Raw genomic sequence first — 19720 nt, forward strand, 5'->3', positions numbered from 1 at the left:
TGAGCAGGGGGGCTGTTCGCACACCTAGACGATAGGGACGTTGCTACCTTCTGTGTGCAGCTGCTTCCTGAAGGACATGCTGCACGGTGCTTCGCATACTTAAAAGCTCGAAGGGCACGTATTGATTTTTGCTTGAAAAACAAACTCTCTCTCTCTTTGTCTGCTCCTGACGAGGGGGTGTGAGCTGCCGCCTTCAACAGCTTTGTGCCGCTGTGCTTCGCATACTTAAAAGGCAAACAGCCCTATTGATTTGTTTGCTTTTGTCTCTCTCTATCTCTGTGACATGATCTGCTCCTGACACGCACTCCTTTGAAGAGGAAGATATGTTTGCATTCTTTTAATTGTGAGACGGAACTGTGATCTCTGTCTTGTCATGGAGCACAGTTTAAACTTTTGAAAAAGAGACAAATGTTTGTTTGCAGTGTTTGAATAACGTTCCTGTCTCTCTACAACCTCCTGTGTTTCTGCGCAAATCTGTGACCCAAGCATGACAATATAAAAATATCCATATAAACATATGGTTTCCACTTCGCGGATTTTCTTATTTCGCGGGTGGCTCTGGAACGCAACCCCCGCGATGGAGGAGGGATTACTGTATATATATATATATATATATATATATATATATATATATATATATATATATATATTACCTGTCCACTGTTTCCACCATTTTGCCCATTTTGTTGTTGGTCCCTTATGGAAAATATCACTATATTGGTCACGTGACTCTAGTATATTTTGGTGTTTACAATTACATTTTTGTGTGGTGTAACATATTTCAATCAACTGTTTAATGGTTATGATTATTACTATTTTTCAAACAAACAAAACATAGAAAGGCTGTCTCCAAATATTTTAATAACATTAATAATGAACAGCTAAATAAAATAAGTCGACAAATAATAAACAACAATGAATAAACACAAGGAATTTTCAATAAAAACCAGTTTCTTTCAATAATAAAGATGAAATAAGAATTTAAATATAAACCATACAAATTAACAAATTGATGACATACACTTAAGAAAAAATTGCACACTGACTCACTTCTGTTTCATGGTAAATGTTACCTTGCAACTTCAAACTATTATGTAGAGAAAGTATGGTTGCTGATGTTTACTCAACTTGAGATCAGTCAGTCAGTCATTGTCTAACCCGCTATATCCTAACACAGGGTCACGGGAGTCTGCTGGAGCCAATCCTAGCCAGCACTGGGCGCAAGGCAGGAACAAACCCCAGGGCAGGGCACCAGCCCATCGCAGGGTACACACACATACACATCCACCCAGCCACACACCAAGCACACTTTAGGATCGTCAATGCACTTAACCTGCATGTCTTTGGACTGTGGGAGGAAACCGGAGCACCCGGATGAAACCCACGCAGACACAGGGAGAACATGCAAACTCCACGTAGGGAGGACCCGGGAAGCGAACCCAGGTATACCCAACTTGAGATCAAATCTGAAATTGCTCAATCTTATTGCATGACTACCCTAATTATGAGTCACTTTAAAACTATAGTGCAGGTGATGCCCAAAAACAGCACTTAAGGCAGTGTCATATTCAAAAGGTGTTTGTTCTTTGCAGGTCTGCAAACTGGAGTTTTACTTTTTTAAAAGAATACTGCATCCAAAAATGATATTTTTTAATATATGTTACTTAAACCCATGTAGTTTGTATTAATAGTCAAGAAAAAGCAGGTAATCTCATATTTTCATACAGAATGATGAGGAGAGAAAAAAAAAAAAAAAAGAGTATGATATAACAGAAGCCAATAGTGACCAATGCTGTATAATGGCGAACGATGTGAAAAACATCCATGGACAAAAGAAAAAAAAAAATCTCACATTACTCGTGTCACATAATCTATGTAATTTATTTAGCTGTATGCCCAAAACTTGCAAAATAGATACTTTTTTGCTAAAATATTGTTACATATATACTTCCAAAATTATCAGTGCACATCATAAACAGGAAACCTAAGGTATCATGGGAATTATTTTTTGAAGTGAAGGCAAGACTCTTGACCAATGAATTAGAGAGAGTGGTGGGTCTTAAATTCAAAAAGTTATTTCCATGAGGCTTTAGGTTTCTTGTTTATGATGTGCATTGATAATTCTGAAAATAAAATTTCAATTTATTATAATTATATTTTAAAAATTTTCTTGACTATCACTATAAACAATATGGGGTAAGTAACAAATATGTAATTTATTGATATCCACATCATTCATTGGTCAAAGGTACTGTCTTGTGATGAAGACCATGGAGAGGCTGCTGCTGCACCACCTGAGACCACAGGTCCAACACGCCCTCGACCCTCTGCAGTTCGCATACCAGGAGAAGGTGGGAGCGGAGGATGCCATCATCTATATGTTACACCGATCACTCTTCCACTTGGACAGAGGCAGTGGTGCTGTAAGAATTGTTTCTAGACTTCTCTAGCTCCTTCAACACCATCCAACCTCTGCTCCTTAGGGACAAGCTGACAGAGATGGGAGTAGATTCATACCTAGTGGCATGGATCGTGGACTATCTTACAAACAGACCTCAGTATGTGCGTCTCGGGAACTGCAGGTCTGACATTGTGGTCAGCAACACAGGAGCGCCGCAGGGGACTGTACTTTCTCCGGTCCTGTTCAGCCTATATACATCGGCCTTCCAATACAACTCTGAGTCCTGCCACGTGCAAAATTTCGCTGACGACACTGCTATCGTGGGCTGCATCAGGAGTGGGCAGGAGGAGGAGTATAGGAACCTCATCAAGGACTTTGTTAAATGGTGCGACTCAAACCACCTACACCTGAACACCAGCAAAACCAAGGAGCTGGTGGTGGATTTTAGGAGGCCCAGGCCCCTCATGGACCCCGTGATAGTCAGAGGTGACTGTGTGCAGAGGGTGCAGACCTATAAATACCTGGGAGTGCAGCTGGATGATAAATTGGACTGGACTGCCAATACTGATGCGCTGTGCAGGAGAGGACAGAGCCGGTAATACTTCCTTAGAAGACTGGTGTCCTTCAACATCTGCAATAAGATGCTGCAGATGTTCTATCAGACGGTTGTGGCGAGCGCCCTCTTCTATGTGGTGGTGTGCTGGGGATGCAGCATTAAGAAGAAGGACGCCTCACGCCTGGACAAACTGGTGAGGAAAGCAGGCTCTACTGTAGGCATGGAGCTGGACAGTTTGACATCTGTGGCGGAGCGACGGGTGCTCAGCAGGCTCCTATCAATTATGGAGAATCCACTGCATCCATTAAACAGTGTCATCTCCAGACAGAGGAGCAGCTTCAGCGACAGACTGCTGTCACTGTCCTGCTCCACTGACAAACTGAGGAGATCGTTCCTCCCCCAAACTCTGCAACTCTTCAATTCCACCCGGGGGGGTAAACATTATTCAAAATTATGTTTGTTTTTTACCTGCATTTTTATTACTCTTTAATTTAATATTGTTTTTTGTATCAGTATGTTGCTGCTGGAATATGTGAATTTCCCCTTGGGACTAATAAAGTATCTATCTATCTTCCTGAATGAGCGTGTGGTTGTAGGTAGCTCCCTCACTCTTGGTTTGTAGTGAGGCTGAAGCAGAATCAGGTTATGATCTGCTTTCCCAAGCACAGGCAGCGGGGTGGCGCTGTATGCGTCTTTAACGTTTGCATACAGTAGGTCAATAGTCCTATTTCCCCGGGTGTTACAATCCACATACTGGGAGAAGGCAGATAATGTTTTGTCCAGCGTTAAAATTGCTGGTTAAAGTCTCCAGCGATTAGCACAAGCGCCTCGGGGTGCTGCGTTTGCAGTTTAGCAACAGCAGAATGGATGATGTCACCCGCTATCTCCACGAGGAGGGATGTATACAATAACAACAATGACGTGTCCAAACTCTTTGGGCAAGTAATAGGGACGCAAAAAGTGGAGATTTTGACGTTTACATGTCCAGAGTTGCACCACCTTGTATTCACATAGATAGCGAGTCCTCCTCCTTTCCGCAGGTATTTGCATCTCTGTTCGCTCTAACTGTGCTAAACCCAGGTAGCTCCATGTTAGCATCTGGGATGGTAGTTGTTAGCCACGTTTCACAAAAACACAACAAACTGCACTCTCTGTAGGTCCTGACATTTTTCACCAGCGCAGCCAGTTCATCGATCTTATTTGGTAGTGAGTTCACATTTCCCAGGATCACAGAAGGCACCGAAGGCTTGTAACGCCACTTTCTCGCAAAACGCTTCATCTTTAGCTTGGATTATTCATCATGATGCAAAGTACAAGTCAAGGGAAGTTATACTTAAGTTACATAACACACTAGTGGGGTCTCTCCTGAAGTACTGTGTTTAGTTTTGGTCTCTATATTAGAGCAATGATATAGCTACACTAGAGAAAAGTCAGACAAGAGTTATTAGGCTGATTCCGGGACCAAGAGGCCGGAGCAGTGAGAAGAGCATTGAAAGAACTGAACCTTTTCAGTTTTTTCCCCATTGGAGCACACATCGCTGAAATGACTTCTCATGGTCACACAGTGTCAGTAAAGGCATTTAAACCCACAACTTTGGGTCTGAAGTCCAAACCAAAGACCTTCCTCTCTTTAGTGCATTAAACAGTCAGTCCTGTTTTTAATTAACAGCAATTCAATCTCTAGTTTTACATTACCCAGCCTTGTTATGCAGCTGACCTTGTTCTCCTGCTGTAAAATTCTTCTGATTTTACCAAGCATTCCTACAATTTATTCGTTTCTAGTTATTTGTAATGCACTGTTTTGCCTTCAACCAAACATAAAGACTGGCAGATCAACCATTCTTTATTCTGGTTTCTTTTTTTTAAATAACTGCAAAAAAACCACTGCTCTTGGTTTTCAGATATAGCATGGAAATACAGATTAGCGAATTACATTTATTCAGTTATACCCACCCCAGCCCATTTTTAGCAAGAAGGACAAGAATCACACCAAATAATACAAAACTCCTCTCCAAGAGTCAAGTGATCTTTTCTTAATTTTATTATGCACAACAGGGCAAGCATTGGAATGTGACTCCCACTTTAAATTAAAATGCAGCTTTACTGGCAACACCCCCCACCAACTGTTAATGCACTTGTACTTGTTCAAATGTCTGGAGCATTTTGCACCATTCAGCAGTTCTTTGGGATTATGTACTGTAGGTCCCAGAAATAAACAGATGTATGCAGCTTAGTGAGGATTAATATAATGAAAAAAGGCCAAAAATATATGGATACTAACCAATTAATAAAGAGATCACCAGAATTCAGATCCAGTCTTATAGTGCCATTACTTGTCATTTAGTCTGCATGTTCTCCTCATATCTGAATGGGTTTTCCTCCAACATTCTTAAACGTGCGTTAGGTTGTCTGGCACTTAATTGCTCTAAGATGAATGTGGGTTTGTGCAAAGGTGGGTCCGCTAATGAACTAGCTCCTGACAAAGGATGTTCCTGTCTTGTGCCCACCATAACAATGAATTGGAATGAGCAGATTTCAGAGTATTATGTCACTGCATCACCAACATGACTCTTTATCCCTTATTTCACATATATTTCCAAAGATGAAATTAATTTGTTTAACCAAATGATGAGTGTCACATCAGAAAGTAACTACATAGGTTGCATTACATGAAAACATACAAAATATGCACTGCCCTTTTTAAATAGATACTGTAGTCAGACAAACAGACAGATAAGATAGATAGTCAGACAGATACTTTTTTTGTCTCCACTTGGAAATTAAAATTTTACAGAAGTTCCAAAAAATAAAGATGATTAAATCAAACTGCCCGCCCCAATCCCCAAACAAGCACACATAAAAACGTCTAGCTTGGATGACAAAGAGCTGCTACCGTCAATACAGGCTTGTAGGAGGCAGTAAGAGGAGGTCAAACCTGTTCGGATTGTGCCACAGGTTTATATTTAAAGGTGTTAGTACTGGCATAGAGCAGTGTACACCAAAGGAACATGCCAAATAGGCCTTCATTCCTATTTTGAAGTCACCAGCATTAAGAATGATTCACCAAAAAGACGTTAGTACAGAGTGAAAAATTTAAAGTTTTTACACTTTTAAGCACATAAATGTGTGAAGCATCTAACAGAGACCAAGTTTCAGATTACTCACAGGGAAAGGCTTACACTGCCTCTAACTCAGATTCTGTTCCCAGACTTAGAAGAAGTACAGCCTAAGAACCAATGATGCCACTTCCGCTCCACCAAAACAAAAAAGGAGAGCTGAACTGGAGGAAGAAGTCTCTTGACACCACTAGAGAAACATCAGTGTTACTACCAGTGCATGCTGAAGGAGTTCTCCTTCCTTTTCAGGCGTTTCCTTCATAGCAAATGAGGATCCTACCTGGGCCTACAACTTTCTTTCATGTCTCTCTGGCTTATATTTTGGCATGGTGGCTCAGCAGTTAATTCACCTGTCTCAGACCCAGAACCCTGGCTTCAAATCTGACATTCAGGTGTTCTTTGAGAGGAGTCTGTTCATTCTTCCCATATCTGCACTGGGGTTTTCTTCAAGGTACTCCACTTTTCCTCCTGTACCTCTTAATATGTTATGGCTATGTCAACTTCAAATTCCAAATGCAATTGACTGCCAACCTGTCCATGACAGGGTGCTTCTAAAGCAAGCCACGGTACACTGTGACCCTGAAGTGGATTAAGAGAATTTGTGAATGTTTATATTAAACATATACAGTACAGTAAAACCTTGATTATCCGTCAGGGGTCGGGACCAAAGTTGTGACAGTTAAGAGAACAGAACAGCTACTTTAAAAATGATGTACAGTTGATTAGTTTAGTGAATAGTCGGATTTATTTACAAAACAAAACAAAATTAACAAAATATAATATAGTATTAACAAAATCAATTAACTCATGGCACCGGTATGCCCCAATGACAGTGGATTCTTTCAACAGGATAATGCACCCTGCCACAAGCAAAAATTGTTCAGGAATGATCTGTGAAACATAAAAGAGTTCAAGGTGTTGACGTGGCCTCCAAATTCCCTCATTTCAACCGAGCGTCTGTGGGATGTGCTGGAAAAATCAAGTCCAATCCATGTAGGCCCCACCTCGCAATTCACAGGACTTAAAAGTTCTACTGCTAACATCTTGGTGCCAGATACCACAGGCCTCCTCCAGAGGAATTGTAGAGTCCATGCCTCAATGGGTCAAAGCAGATTTGGTGGCACAAGGGGGACGTACACAATATTAAGCAGATTGTTTTAACATTGAGGCTGATCAGTGTATATTCATCTTGGTTCCTGTCACAGTACAGACTACTTTTTTCTGCCTTCTGCATGGGGTTGATTGGTGATGGCTTTTTTGAGAAATCTTGCTATGTGACACATTATTTTCTTACATTTTCAGTCCCAGATTATGTATGCATACAAACCGATTTTCATGAAAGTTTTGATAAAAATTAAAGGTTGATTCACTTAAAGAAGTAGTGTACACATTATCTCAGTACTGCCTCTGGGGAGGCATTCATAAATTTCAACAGCTGAACATTTTTGATGAGGGCACATTCTGTCAGATTTATGTACATTTACGTTCTGTGGAATTAAGAAATTATGTTTTGCTACTTATATTTCTATTTTTTAAATTCATTTTAGAAAGAGAATTAATTTAAATCTAAGATCTACCACTGTCAGAAAAAAGTGAAAGCCAAGAACAGGGAAAAAAACTGTTTGAAACCACACAGTGAAAGTTATAGCTCTCTGCAGCCACATATTGAAATACTGACACAACAGAACAGGTCAAATTGTTTTCATCTTAGGAACACTTCTGAGTCCCAATAATTTTCTGTTCTCTTTTTAGCTTCTGTAATTTCCTATTTGTACCTGCTTTGCTATGACAATAAACAAATCACAAGGTCATACACTGAAAATAGTAGGCAGTGATTTAAGAACAGATTGTTTCTCTCATATGTAGGTTTATGTTGCTTGCTCATGAGTGACGTCAAACAAGTATTTGCTTTTATATGCTTATATAAATGTTGTTTCTAAAGAAGCAATCTCTTGACATCTGTTTATTCTCCTCAGATGACTTTTATATAAATAACAGCATATTTATTATTTCAATTTAACTGTAGTATTTCCATAAATACAATATTCATATTCATTATAAAGTGGAATACATATTTATTTACTTAAAAAATTAAATCAAATGCTGTTAATTCTTCCACTGTTTTGAAGTAGTAATCTACCTGTTATAGATGGGTAACTCAGCTTGTATTTAACGTAAGAGCACTATGCAAATATGTAATAAAAAGCTACTTCACTACTACCAAAGAGACAATTACCTTTAACTAACACTTGCAGCTATTAGAACACTACCAGTGTCATTACAATGCCAGTGTTTAGCTCTGAACCCTTTCAGTCCCACAGTCATCAGTTTGAATCCCAGCATGGACACTGCCTACATGAAGTTTGCATGTTCTACACTCATCATTGTAGGCTTTCTATGGACAATCCAGTTTAACTATATGCCTCCGAAAGAAGTGCAGGTTAGGTTAACTGGCAATTCTAAATTAGGTCAGGTAAGGTCAGCTTGGAGAGCATGCACTGGTACAGTACGTTGCCGCACCCACTACACGACAAAACATCTCGGGATCCCAGTTGGCAACCTCCCAGGAAGACCCAGGTCCTGTCCTCAAACCCTAGAAATGACCATCTATCTGCCGCAGCCAGGTGTAAAGGTGTTACGTGGGCATTCTCTTGGCCTGCCCCAGCTGCTCGGGCCCTCAACAATGAGGATCCTGCAAGCCGGATTACCCTCAGGGAATCACGCCACATGGCTGTAGTGCCATAACTGACACTCCCTCACAATGAAGGTAATGTGCTTCATTCGAGACTCCATGAGCAACCGCTCGTTTGCACAAAGTCAAACCAGCGGTACCCAAGAATTCTCCGAAGAGACACAGCCCACACAAATAAGTGTTGTTTTGTTGTGTGAGCCTTGTAATCCACTGCTAATTTTGTCTAGGACTGGTTCCAGCCTAGCACCAAATACTGCCTTGTGGATGATGCACATTTTCGCAGTTTCTGCATGGGTTTTTCTCCAGGTACTGACAAGAGAGGATTAAAAACCTATCATTAGCATCCATCAGTTATTAATTTGCCCAAGACACTTTACAAGATCATGGTATTTTACAACTGTTTACATTTTATATATTTATTTACACAAACACACATTTTTGAACAACCGGAATTAGGGATGCACCGATACCACTTTTTTGGAAAAAGAGTACGAGTACGAGTACTTGCATTTCAGTACTCGCCGATACCGAGTACTTAATAAAAACATGATTTAAATTTACAGGTAACAGCTTTAGTCATATAATTTAACAAAAAAAACAAGAAACTCTCGTCTATCCACTGGGAGGTTAGGCTAATTAGCGACACGGGGCTAACACTGCTTGTCCAAATATCCGTGGTGAAACTAAACGCAGAGGAGGCTTGCAGTAGGCTGTGGATATGTTTTTTCACGGAGTCGTGTAGTTTAGGCAGCTCCATATCAGTCATGTAGCGGCGGCTTGGGACATCATATCTGGGCTCCAGAACATGGAGGAGACGCAGGAATCCCACATTTTCTACCTCCGAGAGTGGCTGGTCACTCAATGCAATGTACTCGATAATTGCCTGTGTTATTTTCACAGCACGTGGATTGTCTCTGGACATTTTCTCTCGTCTTGCAAGAGTTTGCTGCAGCGTGGGTTGTGTTGGTTTAGAAGCGTGGGTAAACTCTTTGTACTCGTTGTCGTGTTGGGATTTTAGGTGCTTGATTAAATTACTTGTGTTAAATGCGCTACCTTTTGAGCCTCCTCTGGACAATTTCGCTGAGCACAATTTGCAGTCCGCCTTTGTTTTGTCGTCTTCATTCACTTTGAAATAGTTCCACACGGCTGACATCTCTCGCCTCGCCTTCTCCCCGCTCTGAGCTGCAGCCGGGGCCTGGGGGCGGGCACTCGGCGCCGGTGATTAACCCCTTACACGCCGCTCAAACATAGACATTTCTCAGACCATGGTATCGGACCCCGGTAACGGGGGACTTTTAACGAGTACGAGTACTTTAGAAAATGTGGTATCGAGGCCGATACCAGATACCCGTTTCGGTATCGGTGCATCCCTAACCGGAATACTGCGAGTCAGAGGCAAACCTGAAGTTCATGATCTCAATTCCAATTGCATTAATCCACACAGCCTGACTATATGATGTCACCCGCATATTTTAGCATTATCTTTTTTACATAGCACGGCCTGTCAGCATTTTTAAGCTGTGTAAAGATGGTTTGTGTCTTGGACAGAACATGGCAGGCTTCAGAGGAATCCAATAACAGTGGAGCTAAAATGTGCAAAATGCAATAAGGAATCCAACTTTTCTTTAATCTCATTAGCAGGGTCCTAGTCCAGGAATTGGAGAGAAGCCTTTGGACTCCAGTTCTAACATGTAACCAATCATCCTTTCAGTGATATAATACAAACATTACAACAACAACCCTTCCCCTACAATGCAAAATCTGCAATTGCACAGACTCAATCTGGGGAGTTAGGCAGCATCATCTTCTGACACACAAAATAATACAAATCACTTATGGTAAAATGAGAAATCAGTGCAAAAGTGATGGATCATTGTATTTCAGGATACTACCATTTGCTTGAATTATCAAGTTTTAAGAGCAAGATTTCCTTTAAGGACAGAGAAAGAACAAAGGGTGAAAAGAAATAATCAGCAGCTGCATAGGCAAAAGAGGCCCATCCTTTAATGCACTGTAACAGCAGGAACTGACCTCACTTGAGAAAACTGGATTGAAAGTAAAACTGCTGCTATTTCTGTGCTCCAGGACAAAAATGCCTAGCCCTCTTTCATATAAAAGACTAGCTAATGTAGATGCTGACTGATATCTCTGCAAAACGACGAAGGCCCAAATCTTTACAGTACTCGTGCTCCTTGTTTTGCTATATGGTTGCAAGACATGGACGCTATCCAGTGACCTGAGACAAAGACTGCACTCCTTTGGTACTGCGTCTCTTCGGAGAATCCTTGGCTACCACTGGTTTGACTTTGTGTTGGAAAAGCAGTTGCTCATAGAGTCCCGAATGAGACACATTACCTGCATTGTGAGGGAGCATCAGATATGGCACTACAGCTATGTGGCACGATTCCATAAGGGCTCGTTTATACTTCACACTCGGAATGCGTACATGCATACATCATGGCTGCCATGCGTTCCCAACGTTCATTTGACACGCCCTCTGAGCCGGTCCTCAGAAATTAACGTAACGCGTGCGTGAGTTGCAGTACCAGCAAAAAGAGGGGGGACACAGTGTGATAAAAGTCGGAACGTGACGTCAGAGTCTCCGTTTACTATCTACATGTGACAGAAAGCCTCAATGCAGATCCTATGGGATAGATGTGCACGCTTCGATGTTTGATGAATGGTTTGATGTGGTGAAGCAAAATGTTGACATACAGATGCATTCGTGGTGCTTTTATATTCAACTGTCGCATATTCCCGATCGTAATGACAAGATATATTTTAAAAGTCTCACATATAATTTTTTTTTGCCGTCTTTTGTTCTGGGGCTTCCTCCCGACCCAACAACAGCGGCAAACAGCAATAGATCACCACACAGAACACATTAAATGTATGATATTCCAACTCTCTGCACATTTAGAATCCTTAGGTTTATACTAGATATCACTTTCATGATGAACTGCATTAAAGTATGTATGTTACATTTTACAGATATATCGTTAATTTTGTTTAAATAATGAATACTGTTAATAATTACACACATGGGGGTGACACAGTGGCAGAGCAGTAGCACTGCTGTCTTGCAGGGAGTCACGTCGCTGCTATTACTTGCTTGGAGTGTATATGTTTTCCTGCTGGGTTTCCACAGTGTGCTCCGGTTTCCTTCCAAAGATATGCAGATTTGGTGACACTAAAATGATGCCAGTGTATGTGTGTGCTTGTATTCACCTTGCGACGAGCTGATGCCCTGTCTAAGGATTGTTTCTGCCTTGTGCCAATGCTTGCTGGAATGGACACATCCCTGGATTGATGGATTTAATCATTAAACATCCTTTTCAGAGATATTGCAGTAAGGTGTCATCGGAATTTAATGGGCGTTCCAGGCAATTCACAACACAGCAAAGCCGAACCTGTTCTCACTGAGATATCTTGCACTGCCACCTGGTGGATTCTTCCAGATTTACGTAAAGTACGCGCGCAAGTATAAACCGTAAAATGCTTGCGTAGCAGGAGCGTCCGCTGGAGCAGGCATCGCGTGAAGTATAAACCTGGCCTTAGGGTGATCTGGCTCATAGGATCTTCATTGCCAAGGACCCCAACAATTGGACCAGGCAAAGGAGATGCCTATGTAATACCTGGTGGTGGCAGATAGATCATCATTTCCAGAGGGTGAGACTGGACTGCGTGTCTGCCTGGGGGGTTGCCAACTAGGATCACAAGCTGTTTCATCGTGCAGTACCAGTGCATGCTCCTCCAACCTTACCTGGCCTGATGCTGACTGTATAGCTTCAGAGCAACTACTATAAGACTTGTGCACTTTTTCTCAGAATTGTACCATAGACTTAGCCTTTATCTTGGTATCCAATAGTGCCTTCTGGACAAAATTTCTTAATGCTGATGTAGTACTAGGGTGTTGTACCGTGTTAGCCATTATGAATGTAGAGAAAAGCCAAGCAAAATGACACCTTTTATTGGCTAACTAAAAAGATTACAATATGCAAGCTTTCGAGGTAACTCAGGCCCCTTCTTCAGGCAAGGTAATTACATCTTGCCTGAAGAAGGGGCCTGAGTTGCCTCGAAAGCTTGCATATTGTAATCTTTTTAGTTAGCCAATAAAAGGTCTTAAGGCTGATGGAAAGAAGAACAAAACTGAAGTCATGTTCCTGAAGACATCTACACCTTCTGCTTACTGAAAAGGGGACATTGTAAGCAGCAGTCACGAAGTTGCAATCTTACAATAGTGGCATCTGCAAGCTACTGATTGCTCTATAATCTGAATGCCTTCTCATTTTTTCTAATATGTCAACATTTCAGAAAAAGCAGCATCCAGAGTTAAACTGCTGTAATATGAACGCATGCAAGTTTAGACTACTTTTAATGTCTTAATTACCTTCTTTATGCGTTTTTATGTTATCTACATGACTGCCTGTCTATACCAACGACATGCAGGTTAGCTTAACTGACTATTCCAAACTAGTGAATGAAAGTATGCCAAGTAATGGATTAGTTCTCTGTCCACAGCTCATTCCTGAAGTACATCCAGTGCCATCAGGACAGAAACCGGATGAGAGTGTTGGACCTCTGGAATGTTCAAAGAAAGTATTTTTTTCATTCTGGATTTACACCTAGAATAAGGATGTGGACTATAAAGCACAAAGTTGGCATTCAGTCCTCAAATCTGATTTATTTACCAATTGACTGTGGGCAAAAAAAATAAACTGCCAGGGCTCCATTTGCAGAAAGATGGAAACAATTATATTACAGTTGTGATTTATAAGTTAATTTGGATAAAAGCATTTTCAAAATTAATAAATACAATTAGGAAATGTTATGCTACTTTTGAACCAATGCCAAGAACAAGAATTCAGTTGAAGGCTTATTCCAGGTGTTTGCCCACTGTAAGCGAGAATGCTAATGAAGGGGTCAACTGAACACTGACTTTAAAGATCACTAATGGATATTTCAGTCATGTTTTGTTTAACATTTACAAAACCAGAAACTTATTTGTTTTAATCAACAACACTAAACACATTCAAACACAAATTGCAATTCAGACAAGTTGATTTTTAAAGGTTGCCCTTATGGAAAACATGAATGAATTACCGTGATTACAACTGTTCCTAATTTGATGCTTAAAAAACACTTGCTTACTTGTTTTCATTTCTTTCTGTGCAACATTTAATAGTGAGCATTAGGTCCATATTTTGTGGATGGTTGAATTTCAAACAATTTGCTTTCAAAAAGTTCCACGTCACATTGACCATTAGTGTCAGGAAAGAGGCAATAAATGCTGAGACTTTGACAATGGTCCAATGCATTTGTGAATAACATAATTGAGTATTTTTTCAAAAGAAATAAGTAGTACGTTGATAGCACTGGTGAGCTTTGTTAGGCTGAATGGCCTGTTCTCATCTAGAATGGTCTAATGCTCTTTAAAAAAAAAAAAAAAAAAAACCTAAAGCAAGTGCCAAAAAGCATGCACAGCACAAATGCTTTAACTAGTTCCATATTGTCTGCATGGTGACACACACTGAAACAAATTATTGACCCTATCATCAATATGACTTCACTAAAGAACTTAACTTCAGCACTAGCTTCAAATACTGAGAAGGATCAAGTCAACTGCAAAATGTTAAAGGTGGCTAAAGAAACCTTAGAAAAAATGGTAATTAAAATAAAAGCAAGGATTGGATTAATTAGAATAAAAGTTTCTATGATAAAAGAGGCTTTCATAACACAGCATTCATAAATCTGATGAAGTCAATTCAGTGTTCAGTCTAACACAGCAATATCGAGATTAAGGAAAAAAACAACCCCAGATTGAGTGGCAGACCAGTGAAGAGCCTACTCATGCGCACTCTCACAATAACTCAATTTTAAAATCCCCAATTCACCTTACATACAGGTCTTTGGAGATGCAGAAGATAAAAGCAGAGCACCTTGAGAAAAACCTGCTCAGATGTGAGGAAAAGGTGAATCTTTTACAACAGCAGTAACTGCCTGCAGGATTTGCACTGGAGTATGTAGGACCATTGAGGCAACAACACTAACTGCTACAATCTTAAACCTTTCAAAGATTAATTTTAAATGACAGACTCAATATTATGTAGTAATGCAGGTGCAGAACTCACTACTATGACTAAATAAGCTTGTTTATTTATTCTTGTTTTAATGGCTATTTGTATTCTGACAGACAGCCATCTCTGACATAAGTTGAACTTTTAGGTTATTGGTTTTAATTTGTTCGCAGTACTGTGATCAGTTTTGCTCTCTAGGCTTAAAAAAAATAGCAGATCTAGAAAAAGTCCAGAGATGAGTGACTAGGATGATGCCAGGGCTGCAGGGTACAAGTTATGAGGAAAGACTGAAGGAGCTGAACCTTTTCAGTTTAAGAAAATGGAGGATAAGTGATGACGATTGTGATTAAAATTATGAAAAAATAATTAGTACAGTGGATTGAGACTATTATTTTAAAAAGAGTTCAACAAGATCATGGGGACACAGTTATAAACTTGTTAAGGGTAAGGTTCACACAAACATTAGGAATTTTATCTTCACACTAAGAACTATAGACACAAGGAATAAGTTACCAAGTAGTATGGTAGACAGTAGGACTCTAGGGACATTCAAAACTCAACAATGTTATTTTGGAGGAATTAAGTGGATAGGACTGGCAAACTTTTTTGTGCTGAATGGCAAGGATCTGTTTGCACTAAGAAAATACACAGTTCAGTACTTTGCCCAATAGCTGTTATTATAAAGTTTATGAATGTACCTTTCCCAGAATTGCCATAAAGTGGTTACTGCTGTTGTGATACAAGTCCTGCATCCAGGATTCGAGTCTCATTACCAGTCGCTGTCAATGTGTAGTTTACATGGTCCATGTTTTCCTCCGACGATTTATTTTCCTCCCACATCTTCAAAGACACGCAGATTAGGTTAAGAAGCAATTCCAAACCGTGTGTTGTTGTGTATGCATGATTGGGCCTTCCTGGCCTGGTTCCCACTGCTTTATGCTTGATACAGTCAGGACAGGCTCCAGCTCCTTCTACAATGAACTTCAGCAGGTCTGGTAATGTTAGGTTTATTATGTTACATTATAGTCTGGTCATGGCGACTTGCCACACCTAATTACATTACACAGGCATTACAGCTTAATCATCAATATTTTCCAGTAAAACTGAGTAGTAGTAAAACCAAAAGTACACAACTGTATTATGCGTGACTGTTTCCACAATGGCCTCTCACTAATCTTTGAATTTACCCCCAATTTTTACTGATCTGGCCTATCTTCCCATACCATCTCTTTTTTTTCTCACTTAAGACAGCACACATAACTATGGAGTATCATTTCTTGAACTTGATAAACGAGATGGCATAACTACCACCTCTTCTACTGCACACATCATACTTCATAAAGAGGGATGCTCTTAGCTTAGTCGCCTGTACAGTTTGATACATGTTTCACATCTATATCAGATTTTTTTTTTTATTTAATACAGTTGCACACAGACTAAATCTTTTTAATTGTCATCGCTCCATTTAGTAATTTTAGACTGCTGTGTTTTTGTACCCTGCACTGTAGATAGATAGATAGATAGATAGATAGATAGATAGATAGATAGATAGATAGATAGATAGATAGATAGATAGACACTTTATTAATCCCAAGGGGAAATTCACATACTCCAGCAGCAGCATACTAATAAAGAAACAATATTAAATTATTGTTGCTTTAATAATACCTCACATGCTCTAAGGGAGTTTAAAGTTTAGGGCCAAATTCTAGAAATTGTTGAGACATATCCAAATCATCAACTGTAAAGCTGCATTTTACATGTATTACTACCATCACCAAACTGCCCATGGCTTCTCCGTTTTGATGGACTGATCATGTAAATGGACAAGATTTACTACGAATATTATTCTCTCTGTCAAATCGATATTTCTTTAGAGGCTCATTGTTGCCCAAGATTTCTAAAACATTCAGCCTTTTCCAGGATATGCATGTCAATCGTTGCCCGAATGTCATCTTCTGGCAGTTCCTAGCGAGATAGGACAGCTCACAAGCTCTCCTAAATCCTTGTGAAGTTAGGATTAGTGTTCTAAATTAGAAAAAATGCTAATATAATTTCACTCCTATTTCTAAGGGTAGGACCATATTTGCGTCACTGTGAGATTTTTGAGCCAGTTAGGACCATTTTTCTACTCCGAGACACTTGATAAATACTGACACAGGTCTAACACATTCTTTAAGCCCTCAATAAAACTAATCCATCAGGTTTATTCCAATTAAATTGTGAATCATGTATTCTTGGACACTAGTACAAATTAAAGTGTATTTAAGATGGAAGCTAGGAAGGACCTTTTCACACAAAGGGCTGTTGGAAGCTGGGAAAAATTAACAACTTGTGTAGTTAGGAGGAAAGCTTGACAACATTTTAAAACATCTGGATGAGGTACTGGAAGAAATAAGCTAATGCCTAAATAAACTGGACTGAAAGATCACCTCTTGTTTGAAAAGCTTAATATTGTTTATTTAGTGGATGCCTTTATCCAAGGAGACATTTGAAATTAGTTACATTTAGGGCTGTGGAGATGAAGTTGAAAGCAAGTATTGGGTTAAAGTAGTCAGAGTTGATTAAATGTTAATTGTAATATGTATTAAAATTGAAAATCTCATGTATACTAGTTAAACTTTTTTTTCTTCTAGACTTTTGGTAAAACTATTGGCTCTTTCTTAAGTATTATTTAAATAAATAACATAAAAAGCCATAGTGGTATCACTACAGCCTTTAAACCTAAACTTTAACAGGTTAGGGTGCTGAAAAGTCCTGATGATTCATAATTGTCAATAAAGAAAAGCCTTGTATCTTGTATGTTGTGTGCTTTCAATCAACATAATAGATATATTAGTCTAATTACAAATAGAAGTGTCAGAGGTATTATAAATTAAGAACTTAAGAGTAATAGTCGAAGGTTTTGTGTACCAACTCCACATTTAGTTTGGGTTTCCACTTGGAGCACTGACAGGTGAAGTGACTTGCTCATGGTCACATGATGTTAGTATAGGAAGACGTGAAGCCACAATCCCCTGGGTTAGAAGTCTGAAGTCTTGATTACTATGCCGCAATGCCTGCTCTACTCTACTTAACGAAAAGCTATCATCTTCTGTTACACACACTGCTAAGGTTCTTCCCACCCATGTTCCAAACATGATTTTTCCATTACTGGGTCACTGAAAGTCAAATTCAATTTTGGCAACATTGAAAACCCACCCTGGGTGGTATATTAGTTCTTCACATGGCACATCAGTACTACTTACAGCATCAAAATTCTCAATTTATTACTTGGTTGAGGCTGGAGCCTATCCCGGGAGCATCAAGCATAAGACAAGAACTAGGACTGAACTGAGTGACAGTTTATAACAAGGCCCATTCATGTACATTCACCTACTGCCAATTTAGAATCACTAGTTAATCACTCAGGCCCATATGCAGTACTTGATATAGGGCAAAACTACATACAGACATCGAAAGAAAACGAAAACTGCAAAGAGAATCACTGTAGATGACGGGAAAGCAATACTAATCACTGATGCACAACACTTGACGAAGCAAGATCAGAAAACAAATGGATGACAAGTAAAGCAGAAATTACCTTTTTTCCACAAATTTATGCTACAATTGCCATTTGCGTATGAGAGTAGTCGTGATTTTTGTAAAGAAGTAATGAACAGAAAAGCTTGTATTCTCAATGACCGCTCGAATAGGAATGTCTTACATCGGAAGGCACCTGCAGATGCATCTTAAAAAAAGCATTTACCTTTGAACATTGAAAGAGATCGGGATGTGCTTGTGACCTAAAGAAATGTTACGTGTAGGAAGTTGACAGGACTTTTCTTTCGAAGGGGTATCCACCCCCATCATTACAATGCACTGCCGGTCGCTTTTCCTTTTCTTTCCCTGCATCTCCGCCAATCAGGCGCAAACTACATATACATTTTTATTACACTTTTGAAAGAAAAATAAAATAAGACAAGTACATTAACTCCTAAACGCACTTTGTTTATTCACTTATAGTTGGCTCTGGGTGAACTAGTGAAGGCGCTATATTGCAAGTGGATGCGGCCTGAGCCGCAAGCGACCAGCACAGAACTCCTCCCCTACTCCCAGCATCAGGACACCTCACTCAAAGAGGCCTGTTGCCCCAGGATCAGCATCCCCAGCCGGCGACATGGCCCTCGCGACATCGACCGCCTTTACCTCGTCCTCCTTGTGGTTCCTGATGCCACGTACGAGGTCCTGCAGGTTCTTGTCGAACATGCGATCGATGCTTCCCTTCACCATCTTCAACGCCATGGCGGCGGTAGTGGCAGGTCCGAGTCTGACTTCGTCTCTGCGGTGATGCTCAAAAGCGGCTCCCTCAGTAGGGCATGCCACCACGGGGAGGTGCGGGCGCAGGAAAGAATCCTGTGCGCCGAATCGTGGACTGCGGCTCCGCCGAGAAATCTACGACAAAATGGCGCCGAGTCAGCTGACAGGCCGGCACGCGTGGGGCGGAGGTGGGAGGGGGGAGTGAGAAGCGAGCTAGCAGTCCGGGAGTCGAGTGATCGGGTCAGCGAAGAGAGCAGACAGGCCAAGCTACTGATTGGAAAAAAAAGAAACAAATAAAATACATATAAAAATATGCGGGTAAATTAAAGTTTTCCGAGCTTGAGGAAATGGGAGGAGAGATGACGAGAAGGGCCTGGCAAGAGAGGAAGGACTGAGACGGACACGGGTGTGCCGACAGGGGAGTGAGCTGGAGAACATGGAGCTGTCAAAACACAGAGAAGTAAATATAAGAATATTGGACGGCGTGTTAAAGAGGGGAATTGCAGGCCTCTCGACAGACACGAGCGGCGAGAGTACTGGATAGCCATGCGAGGGAATACATGCAGGTTAAGAGTCAGA

The 19720-nt window shown here is 40.4% G+C and overlaps 1 protein-coding gene across 6 annotated transcripts in view; it reads right to left on the reverse strand.

Annotated features, from left to right (window-relative positions):
* ap3d1 (adaptor related protein complex 3 subunit delta 1) overlaps nt 1-19305 on the reverse strand; it is a 1136182-nt gene extending 1116877 nt beyond the window's left edge. For 4 of the 6 annotated variants that reach the window (XR_007936528.1, XM_051935240.1, XM_051935239.1 and 1 more), the window contains exon 1: nt 19031-19304. Coding sequence is in view for 5 of the 6 variants with exons in the window: in XM_051935240.1 (XP_051791200.1) it covers nt 19031-19126 (96 nt within the window). In the remaining variant the exon portion in view is untranslated. Of the gene's footprint in view, nt 1-19030 lie in introns of all 6 variants that reach the window. The other 2 variants (XM_051935241.1, XM_028816427.2) reach the window with 2 other exon arrangements.
* Nucleotides 19306-19720: the final 415 nt, after the last annotated feature.

The sequence above is a fragment of the Erpetoichthys calabaricus genome, chromosome 12 (assembly GCF_900747795.2).
Source record: "Erpetoichthys calabaricus chromosome 12, fErpCal1.3, whole genome shotgun sequence".
Taxonomy (NCBI): Eukaryota; Metazoa; Chordata; class Cladistia; order Polypteriformes; family Polypteridae; genus Erpetoichthys; species Erpetoichthys calabaricus.